The 11,809-nt window shown below is 43.5% G+C and overlaps 1 protein-coding gene across 1 annotated transcript in view; it reads right to left on the bottom strand.

Moving 5' to 3' along the window:
• Positions 1-214: 214 nt before the first annotated feature.
• The window catches only part of MED13L (mediator complex subunit 13L), a 188,501-nt gene continuing 176,906 nt past the window's right edge, over positions 215-11,809 (bottom strand). The window contains exons 28-31 of the mRNA XM_063144236.1: positions 9,397-9,551; positions 5,962-6,123; positions 4,578-4,690; positions 215-3,125 (exon numbers count right to left, since the gene is read on the bottom strand). Of these exons, the coding sequence (XP_063000306.1) occupies positions 2,993-3,125; positions 4,578-4,690; positions 5,962-6,123; positions 9,397-9,551 (563 nt within the window). The 3' untranslated portion in view covers positions 215-2,992. The remainder of the gene's footprint in view (positions 3,126-4,577; positions 4,691-5,961; positions 6,124-9,396; positions 9,552-11,809) is intronic.

Below are 11,809 nucleotides of genomic sequence, written 5' to 3'. Positions count from 1 at the left end.
TTTAGGAAACATCTCACACTGGGCCCAAATGGAAAGAACGGAATGTTGGGTGCCTTCAAGCATCCTGACACCTTCAGACACCGCATTACCCGATCATGCGGGTCATCATCTCCTTGTCCCTTGTCTTTCAGCACAGTTATACGGTTACACAAGGTAGCCTCAAGAGCAGCTGGTAAAATCACCATGAGAGAATTGAGCTGCAAACCCACACAAGTTTCAGTAATTCAATAATTTATTCATCTAAAAAAGTGTGTAAAAGTATATAGCTCTCATCCACAAGGTATATATGAATGACATTTAAAATGGAGGTCTTTATTATTATTGTTTCTTCTTTTTATCAAAGTCTTTTTTTTTTTAGTGTATTGTACCAGCGATATACTGTAAGATTTAAAATGAACTCCACATAGTTCTTTTTTTGTTTGTTTTTGTTTCAAATTGTTGGCTATAAAAGAGGCTCACTGCAAAATGCTCAAGGAAAAAAAAAATCGGAACTCCCCCAAGAAATGTACAGCTTTTACATTAAAAAAAGTTTCTGAAATATACATAGAAGCATGCTGGACATCCCTTGCGTACACGCCCGCCCACCCCACCCCCTTAGCTCAAACGGCAATAATTCTGATTTCTGCATGATTTCCAAAATTAGAAATTAAAAAAAATAAAATAACTTTTTCACTCTGTAGGAAATCCAGGGCTTGTACATTTCAGATTAATTCAGTAAAAAACTCACAAGTAAAATAATGCATATTTAAAGGGAAATATTATACAGATTTTCACACTGAAGTACATAAGATTTTTTTTCTTTTTAAAATCTATTGCCATTCATTTATTTTGCACAAAAAATGTATAAATATGTTACCAGTTTCTCTTAACTTAAAAAAAATTAAATAAACACCACCAGATGAAAACTACTCCTTACAACCCCCCCTTCCCTTATTTGTGGGGTAGGGGTATTTTAATTTTTGCATTAGAACTAGATCTCTGGGGAAGAAAATAACCCCGATAGAAACAGCCCATTTAAAAAAAAGTCAACCCATCTATAATCCAAAGTTCAGGTGAATCTTGGGAACAAATAACCCCAAAGTGGTAAAAGATAACTTTATATAGTTTTCCCTCACCAAGTTAATTTTTTTTTTTTGTATACAAGTTTACAATCTTCATCTTTTAATGCTCTTCAAAAGGCCTTGAGAATTTTCCTTTCTGATTAAGAAAAAATAGTAATGCAATATTTTTAAAATCAATTTTACACTGTATACATTAGATACAAATGGTTTCGATATATCTGATTCTCCTCCTGTACATTGCAAAAGTTCCCCCAGGAGGGTGGCCTGGAGCAGAGGATCAAAGTGATCCATTTACGGGGTCGTCCTCTGACCAGGCCACGCCCCCTCGTGCATGGGATTTCTTTTTTTAAATAATAAATTTGATTTAAACATTACATCATCATTTCAAGAAAAATATTCCTTTAAATTCATAGAAATTTTTAATTATTATTTTTTTTAACCAGAACAAGACAGACTTTTGGAAGAACTTCAAAAATGGTAAATTATTCTCCAAGGATGGCCGGTGACCCAATCCCCTTGCTACTTGATTCCTCTTCTTAGAAGCAGCCCATGCCTGCACAATTGCCGCAACAAACATCAGACATGGGAGTTTACACTATAGATCTCTTAAATCCTAGAATTAAGGAGTCATAAAAATAATACCATTTGCTTTAAACTTTTGTTTTGCTTTGTTTTAAATGGCAAACATCTTAATTAAACCAGGTTGGCTTTTTCCACCTTGGTTTCGTTTATTGTTTGTTTTTACTTTCAAGTACTAATTTAATGAAATCGCTTTTAAAAATTATTTCTTTGAAATAATATTTCTTCCTATAGACAGAAAAAAAATACACCAGATTTGAAACTGACAAGGGTGTAAACAAAACCAAAAAAGTATATATACAATGTTTTGATATGTACGGAGGGCGAGTCTGTCCCAGGTCTATGGGTGTGACTTGGGTTTCAGGAATAATTTCCGTATTCGTCCAACTCCTCTCTAACTCAATACGTCTCCTTTCAATTGCTTCAATTTTAGGCTCTAAAGTGTTTATCGTCCGGGTCCCACACCACCCCCTGGTCTCCTGTGTCATCTTTCATTCGACATATTTAAACCTCGCTACGAACAGAGTTCCTTAACCCAAAACGTCCACCAACAAAAATGGTGATTCCTAACGTTCTTCCTCACTTGCTCTTGTGAACTGATATTTGGATTTTTTTTCATGGTTTTCGCCCCATTTCGAAGTCTGCAGAGCGAGAGAGGTATGTCGATAAATAGTTCTCAGTGGAATGGAGCTGCGTCTCCTACTGTACCTGGTCCTCTATAGCCCCCTATAAATAGCCCCTATAAATAAATTAAAAGCAAAAAACAAAACCCTCAAGAGTATCTCCAGACCATTCGTATCTACATGGACAGGTAACAAATGCATGCATTCATCCCGATCCACTCTTGACAGGAATTCCAGATTGAAAGAAAATTCCACTATTTATAAACTTCTAGAATTGCAGCCAAGTCCATCTTGTGGTTTTCAAGGAACAACATAAGCTTTGGGCGACTCAAACTGGTCACTACGATGTTTTGCTTCAAAAGGATGAGACTCCTCTCTCAAGCAAAAAGGACGCACACGCGCACGCACGCACGCACACAGGCACACAAAGACGCCGTCTTCTCTATGGTCCGTTGTCCCAGAATTTGGTTCAGCCACCAAATTAACACTGCCTTGAGGTTTTAATATATCCGCTGTCTGAAATACTTGACAGATTTGACAGAAGTGCTGACATGCTCCACCTGCTAGACTTCGAACACTGACAAAGTCTCCCGTGATTCCGAAGGAAACGCAGCGCTGCTCTTGGGCCCTTGGAGGCTGGGTCCGAGGAGAGGGAGGAATTGCAACTCTTACAGGCCATGGCACATTTCTCAAGTTGAAGGGGAAGATCAGCCAGGCGCTCCTTAGCTATTAAAGGATGTTCATGATGGCGTTGTATAGCTGTGTGAGCACCACAAAGTGGATAGGAAGGCAGGAGCTGCGATCCTGAGTTGCGGGATTGCATGTGAGCCACGACAGGGCGTTGTACTGTTCCAAAACAAACCTGCAGGAGAAAAGAGGAGACAGCAAGAGAGGATGAACGGCCATCAGATTGGCAACTTGGTCAGAATGAGTGGATTGTTCCCATCGCCTGGGCTTTCCTAACTGTCCAAGCAGACGTTTATCTTCTCACAGAGACCAAAGTTTGAGGAAGTTTCTCACACTACTTTCAATAGACGGAGGTGGGGTCTTGATAGTCACATGATAGAGACATGATAGCACTCTTCAAAGACTTAAAAGGTTGCCACACAGAGGAGGGCCAGGATCTCTTCTCGATCATCTCAGCGTTTAGGACACGGAATAACGGGCTCAAGTTAAAGGAAGCCAGATTCCGGCTGGACATCAGGAAAAACTTAAATGGATGCTGCTGTTTTTATACTGTTGTTTTTATGTCTCTGATGGTTTTTAAATTTTGTATACTTTTAATGTTTACTGTTTTTAGCTTTTGTGAACTGCCCAGAGAGCTTCGGCTGTGGGGCGGTATATAAATGTAATTAAATAAATAAATAGAGCAGTATGACAATGGAACCAGTGACCTAGGGAGAGGTCATGGGCTCTCCCACACTAGAGGCCTTCAAGAGGCAGCTGGACAACCATCTGTCAGGGATGCTTTAGGGTGGATTCCAGCACTGAGCAGAGGGTTGGACTTGATGGCCTTACAGGACCTTTCCAACTCTACTGTTCTATGATCCCTGTCTGAAGATAAGCAGCATGGTAATTCAGCATTATTATGCTGTATTACTTTCTCCAAGAGAAAACTTTAGTATGGCCAAATATGGTAGCGAGACAAGTAACTGCTTCTTACTTCATCTGACTAGCCTGTTTGTCAAACTTGAATGGGTGCATCTGAGATTCACCAAATCAAGAGAGAATACAATGGCTTTAAAGGACAGGCCGCACCCAGTGATAGTTTTGCAAATGTTTACCAAGTGCTTTGGGCTTCAAGAATTAACATATATGGGTAGTGGTCTCTGAAACTACTCTCAAGTCAGACAACACAATTATGGGATCAAAGAATACATTTTTATTGCTCAAACTGTCTAAGAGAATCACAAACTTTAGGAGCCTGCAAATACCTCTCCTGGCCCTACAATAATAAGACACTAACTTTAAAAATAAACGGCCAATCAGCAAGAGAAATTTCAGGCAACCCACCTAGGTCACCATGTGTTGGTAGAGACAATCCTTATCACAGTCATACTCGCCTTCCTGGTGGCTAAGATAGGGAATTCCTGCAGCAATATGTAGCTCTGGGTTTAACAGAGGCAAAAGAAGTAGGTCCCCTCCTTTATATTTTGCACACAAGCCTCCTGCAAAGGGCTGTAGAACGTGCGAGTAAAGCCTTTCAAGGTGAACAGAGACTTTCAAGAGTGGAAGGTTGATCAAAGACCAACACATGAATTCCTAGGGCTTTGGGGGGGGGGGGGGGACAAGCGAAACTTGGGAGATCAATTACCTTAGGACGTCAGATGTGGTTTTGGAGTCCAAGGGGTGGGGAACCCTCTGTGAGTTCCGGGCAGGCAGGAGCTCATCTGTCTGTGCCACAGAGATATGATGATGCAACGATGCCTATTTGGGGAAAGACAAGCATTATGTCAGTTCATGACGATCCCGTGTCTATAAGCAAACAGCCAAACCAAAGGCCCTTCGCTAATTGGGGTTATGTTATACTCTACAGAGCATCCACCCCCCTTTCAGAATTACAGCATTCTCAAAGTCTGCTCAAAACGTTCCCCTGAAAGGTAAACACCCCCAAGACATTTCCTACAACTTAGTGGGAAAAGCGGACTCTTTCAGCCAGAGACTAGAAATGCACCTTGCTACTTATGGGCAGGGCGTATAATTTAAAAGCACTCATCATTTTAAAAGAGACCCAGTGCAAGCATATTAAAAACAAATAGAAGTCTAATGTAGAAAAAGAGTTACATTAGAAGACCCAGGTAAATAATAAGATATTCACCTGGCATCAAAAAGACACCAGGTGAGCCTCCACGGGGGGGGAGATGCCACAGCTCAGGTGCTGCAACAGAAAACGCCTCGTCTTTCTCTGGACACTGCATCCCCCACTTCAGAGGGATGATGCTACAACTCAGGAAGGAGAAAGCAGGTAGGTCTTCAGTCCCAAGCTGTTTAGGGCCTTGGAGGGAAAGAACTAGCACCCTGCATTATGCTTGGAAACAATCCCTCGAGCCAGCTTCTGGCAATAGCTGCTGAGCTAGGAACAGAACCACTGGAACGTTCCTCTCCCACCTTAGCAGGACTGCATCCCCTCTGTCCTTCACCTGGGATAGGTCAGCCATCATGGCAAACAAGGCCATTTCAGTGCCAAACCGAGGCCGGAAGCTGGTCTGAAAGTGGTCTCGGTAACGGGACACAGGACTGTATTAAGCGGCATTATACGGAGTCACGACTTAATCCATCTATCCCAGTGGTGCCTACTCAGATTGGTAGTGACTCAAGTCCCAGGCAGAGGATTTTAACTGGAGATGTCAGGGATCGACCGAGGGCACTCTCTGCATGAAAAGCATGTCCACGTTTTCGCAAGACTGCGCTACAAGTGGACGGCTGCTGCTGTGCTGCCCTTCCCTGTCTATTTGGGGTACAAGTCTTAGAAAAGCTCTCTGCAGCAGAGGTGGGCGACGTGTGGCCCTCCAGGTGTTTTGGCCTACAACTCCCCGGTCCCTCACTATTGGCTAAGCTGGCTGGGACTTGGAGGTAGCGACAGGTACGTACAAGATAGCAAGAGGCACAGGCAAGTGCAGTACTAGAAATGGGTGGCAACGAGGGCATTCAGGTGACAGACCCTGTCAAAGGAGAGGCGGGAGAGATGCTCAACCAACCTTCAGGAAGAGGGGACACTGGTTCTGGGCCTGCGGACACGATGCCCAGAACCACTGGGGAAGGTTCTCGGCTTTGGCAGTAGAGACAAAGTAGCCCAGGGCCAGAGGCTGCTGCTTCAGTTCTTCGGGTGCTTCCCGGGAGAGGAGACGCTCTCCTTGGCTCTGGAGAAAGAAAATGAGGGACGTGCAAGTTAGCAAGCCAATTAACACAGAGATAACACAATGGGGGCGTTTGGCCGGGAGCCGTCCACTGGAGGCTTATCATAAAAGCTGGCATGGTTCGCCTGCCAGGTTTGGCCATCTCCTCAGATCTTCTCACGTCTCTTATTCTTGCAGTAATTCTCCCTTAACTCAGGAGGCCCCACACTGTGTTAAGAGATGTTCACCCTCCGCTTCACCCAGCTTTTCTGCTTACCGCAGAACGTCCGTTGGAAGAGAGCTGCACAGTGCCTTCTAAGGCACCCTCCATCTGGAAGCGCCCCGTGTAGGTTATTTCAGTTATCATGTCGAATATGCACGTGTAACATATCTCGCATAGGGGTTTGATGGTATGAGTGATACCTCGATTCTGGTAACTCGGGGCAGTTAGAGAAAACTCTTAAGACAGTTTACCATACCCTCAGCTTATATTTCAATGAGCTAGTGAATCCGATTGGACTGGATGGCCTCAGTTTCTGTTTATTTAAATTACAAGGGGGACAGAAAGACCAATCACAATTCTGGAAAAAGAGGAGGAAGGTCAAAAGGGAGAGGTGGTCTTCCATTATCACCCGATGAAGCTAACTGGTAGGAGGTTCAGGACAGAAAAGGCAGTACGTTTTCATACGGTGCATAGTTAAGCTACAGAATTCACTGCCATAAGATGTAGTGATGGACATCAACTTGGTGTTTAAAGGGGGAAAGACAAATTCACAGAATATAAGGCTATCAATGATTACTAGGTTAGGAAGGCCATATATTACCAATATGTCTCTGGGTACAACTGGGGTGGGGGGAATACTATTGCTTTCATGTCCTGCTACTGAGCCTCCCTCAGGTATCTGGCAGGACACTGTGGGACTGATTACTGGACTAGGTAAGGCGTTTAGTCTGATCAGCTCTTCTGTTCTTTAAGCTACATATTTATATACTCAGATATGCTTTTATGGACAAAGACAGGCTGCAATTTGGTAATGGAGGAGCGGCCCTTGCAGACAGACAGAGTAGTACGAAGGGGAGAGTGTAGTATCTCCGCATGCAGAAGTCCAGATTACGGGGGCATTTTTAGTACTAGCTACTTATGAAATTCTTCAAAAATGAAATGAAACTGAGCAAAAGAAATCATGGGATCTTTTGGCGCTTAAAGACTTAACGAAACCCTTGTTTTCTTAAGAGTGAAATCGTCTATAACGGACAGTACGTCTGGTGTGGATCGAGTCCACTTCACATCTATAGCAGGTGAGGATGGTAAGTGTTTGCAATTGTTATCAGTTTGTCACTAACTGAATCGCCTTCACAAAGCAGCTTGAGCTCCCAAGTTCTGTAACTGCGTGAGACTGAAGAGAGAACGATAGCAGTCTAATCGCTGCAAACATCTGAGGGACCCGCTCGTATAGAGTGCCCTGCTAAAGCGGACTTCCTTTTATTTGCGGAGTCGTCAGGGCTGGCTTTCGAAGCGGTCCACCAGCTTGCCTGGCTGAAAATTCAACAGCGGGCCACGGAAGCAACATCACTTGCATTCTGCAGCAATCAATTACAAGGTCCATGGATGAAGGGCTGCCCTCCCTTGACCCGAGGGGGAAGTGATCACACGCTGCTGCTTTTGTAAGAACAAAATTTACACCTCAATTACCAGACTCATGTTAATGGTTAAACAAGTTGCTCCGAAAGGCATTCGCCTAAGAGAGGCCTTGCCAGGTTGCCCCCTGATCACTCATCTCATTATAGTAGAAGCCGAAGCCCTGCAGAATTGCTGTACGACATTAAGGACAATCTTCAAGAATTGCTATGGCTTGGAGAAACGATTTGTCCGATGGCTTCAGGGTCCGAGTGTAAAATGGAAAAGCCTCCAACAGTTCAGGGACTGGCAAGAAACAGACCAGCTAAAAAGGCTATACGTAGGAAACAAAGAGTGCCCCAAGAACTGCTATGCACATTGCAATATATTTAGATTAATATGCATGCCAGAAACTGGAGAATGCCAATGTCCCTACATAAAATAATAACACTAAAAAAATATCAACACCTTCCGATTTTCACTTACAGTATCCCACAGAGTAACTAGCAGGATTGTGGGAGGTTTGTATTTGCTCCCCAAAAGGAAATTCACCCGTTGGGCCACCTTTAAGGAAGCAGTTGTGACAAAACTATCCACTTTGACCTACCACTGGAGTTCATCCATAATGTTCAAGGTTTTTTTAAAAAATAAAGTAACTTTGCTTTGAACGAGAAGAAGAAAACAGATGTTTGCCTTACTGAGCCTGTGAAACTCACAGATGTAGTATTAATCAGAAAAGCAGTATTAAAACTTTTCCATCGGCTTTATTGCCCCCATTATCCTCTATTTGTTTAGGGAAGATGGAGCAAAATGCTCTTTTTTGAAGCAGACTCTTTACAGGTCCTGCTGCCGCTGCTGCCGCCGCCCTGTTAAGAATGCCCGGCCTGCAGGCGCTGCAAGTCTTCCGAGTGAAGGATGACAGACGTACATAAGAACCCCATGAAGTGTCTCGCGCCACAGACACTCCAAGTGGGGAACTCTGCTAAACACTTCAACGTTATGCTAAGCTTTTCACTTAGAAAGAACACCTTTCCTTTCTGAAATCAACAAAATTAATTTACATTTTAAATAAGGTTGGATGCTGGAGCCTGCTTCTTAAAAACCACTTTAAGTAAAGCTAACTGCTGAGCTGCCAGCACCCTGGGCTAAGAAAACAAAATCTGCATAACGTTCCAGCACCTGGAGAGTTTGCGTTCCAAAGTGTGGTTTTATTGTAAGCAGAAAAATCCTCTCCTCTTGCAGTAACTCTTCTGAGGGATTTAAATCTATTCCATTTCCAAAACAAAGTCCTTAATGTGGTTCCCTGATGCCAAAGGTACTTCAGTCTGGTTTGGGGGGGAAACGAACCACTGTGTTTAACAATCATGAGCGTTGCTCGCCTCAGTGATATATACAGTATTTCCCTAAAGGAACACTAGTGCTGGACTACAACATCCAGGTAGGTTGGACTACAACTCCCACTGGCCATGCTTGTTGGGGTTGATGGGAATTGTAATCCAGCACAGCTGTAAGGGCACCAGTTTAGGGGAGATTGTTCTAAAGTGAGTTCCTTACCGTTGAATTTGGAGAGAGGGACGGAAAAAAGAAAGGCTTGGAACTACAGCATTTTGCGGAATGCCACACAGATTTGGGAGCGTTATCCACTGCACGAGAGTGGCCTGGAAGTCAAAGGTACTTACCCGACTATGCTGGAAGGATGGTCCTACTCCAATCCCGGAAGGGGAGCTGGGCGAAGGGACGGGGGAGGAATTTGGAGATGAGTGGAGATTCCCAGTCATTAGAATGCCAATGTCATTGTCCATGTCATCCGGGAATGGAAGGTCAAACATGTCATCTCAAAGTAGAAGGAAGAGCAAAGGAAGAGATCAGTAATGTTGCCCACCAGGCTGCCAAAGACTAATTTACTCCAGGCTAAGTGTTGTCAAGCTGTCACGTCTGCATACAAAGCTTCAATTTCACTGGGATTGCTATTGATGATCTTATCTCCAAGTGGAATCCAACTTCTAAATCGAACTACCTAGAAACTGAGGCAATCGGCCACCAGTGAGGGAGGAAGCAGCAGCCAGGCACCTCTCCACCGTGCCTGGGTCCAGCTCCAGCTGCGAGCCCCCTCCCTCCTGCTACCAACTGTAACTGCTGAACTTTCCAACTAAGATTGTAGTGCCTGAGTTTGCTTTCCATTTCCCCCTCCTCCTCCTCTTTCCCAATCCCCTTTCCTTTTGTGTCATGTCTTTTAGATTGTAAGCCTGTGGGCAAGGACTGTCAAGAAATACTTTTGTAAGCCGCTGTGAGAGCCTTTTTTGGCTGAATGGCGGCATAAAAATCCTTAAATAAATAAATAAATAAATAAATAAAAAACGGGCCTTTTCAAAAGATGGTTCACGCAGCACTCCAGGGAGTGTCATCAGAGCTCAACAACCCTCCCTGTTTTTCCCAACAAGTGCTTCAGGGATCACCTATTTTTCTTGCTTCAGACTCTATTCCGTGAAGAAAATCAGGATGCTAGAGAGGAGGGTTGCGGATAACCTTTTTAGATTCTAATTTATTTTTTAGTGGATTCCTTAGGGATAGGTTTGAAACTATCGCGCCTGAAAGGAATCAAAGTTGGCACCTGAACCTTAAATCTACAATGTGCTACTTTGCAAGGTGAGAGTTGGAAAGCACCAAAAATAGAATCTTGCCTTTTCCATCTACACATCAAGATTTGTTCATCAGGATGTTTGCTCATCCTGTTAATAGCTTGTTTTATTGCATCACTTTACAAGTCTCAGAAAAGTGCTTGTTTTTACATTTGTGGCCAGTGCGTTTGTGTTACATGTAAGGTTTTTGCTGCATATGAAACACACATTCTTATTGTTCGGCCATTTGAAACAGAAGTTATCATTACCTGATTGTTTTAGATGTTGAAGAGTTACTAATTTAACAAAAAAAGAGCAAAGGTAACTTGACCATAATTCCCCCCCCAAAAAATCCATATTGTTGTAATACCTTTATTAGGCCAACCAAAAGATCTCTCTCTCTCTCACACACACACACTAACTGGCTTAAATCAGGGCTATAGCTGCTCTGTCAGCACTATTTTGTAGTTTAAAAGTTTCTCCTCATTCCTAGCTACCAGATCTCAGCCAATCGGGGCTTACACAGCCAGCATGTAATGATGCTACAAAGCCAATTCAGAATGAGGACATAAAGCATTGCCCTCACTCTGAATTGGTGAACACTTTTGCCCTTGTTTGCAGCCTTCCATCAAAATTGCTGAGGGAAGGCAGGCAGGGGCTCTCAAAAGTTGATGCACACATAATTTGAGGGTTACACTGACCCTCCGAGATACTTGCGAAGACTTGATGATGATGCCTCTTAAAGCTGGTGGCAATCTCAAATTGTGAGTAGTAACCAAGGCCTGCTAAAATCTGTGGACCCCTGGGAAGGAGGAGAAGGGGCAGGAGAACATACCTATGAAATACAACCTCCCCTTGTTTCCGCTGAACTCTATCAAAAAGTCTACTATAAAAGGCAAAATGCTTCTTGGAAGCTTTATGCTTGATCTATCAGAATCACTTAAGTGCAAAGCAACAGTTCATAAACTCCACAGTACGTGATTTGATTGAAACTGGGCGGGGGGGGGGTGTGAAGGAGAGAGGCGAAAGCCAAAAGGTGTGCAAGCTGGATTCTGTTCAACTACAAACGAATCATTGCAGCCCCAAACCAAGCTTGCTGTTGACTTGAAGCAGGGACCCAGGGGATGCAGGACGTTGGGCCGCTCCCTCAACTGCCACCTTTATTAAAGCATTTCCTTTCCCCCCAAGAAGCCTGTCGTTCCTCCTCCTCTTCCAAAGGTGGCCACAAGTGATTTAACTTGGTTTATTGAGCTTCCTCTTCCTACATGCTCGCAGTGCAAACAAAAAAACGATGCAGCACGCTCCACAGAGCCTCCGAGGCACAAATGTGAGGGCTAATAGCTTCAGAGGCTTTTTAATTATTAAACACAGAACAAGAGTTAAGAAAATTAAATCTAACACCTTTTTGGAAAACACTAGCCTTTGGACATGGCTCCAATTAGCATGAGAGGCCCTAAAGGCCAGGTTAATGCAG

The sequence above is a fragment of the Elgaria multicarinata genome, chromosome 18 (assembly GCF_023053635.1).
Source record: "Elgaria multicarinata webbii isolate HBS135686 ecotype San Diego chromosome 18, rElgMul1.1.pri, whole genome shotgun sequence".
NCBI classification, from domain to species: domain Eukaryota; kingdom Metazoa; phylum Chordata; class Lepidosauria; order Squamata; family Anguidae; genus Elgaria; species Elgaria multicarinata.
This window is presented reverse-complemented; position numbering and strand designations above follow the sequence as displayed.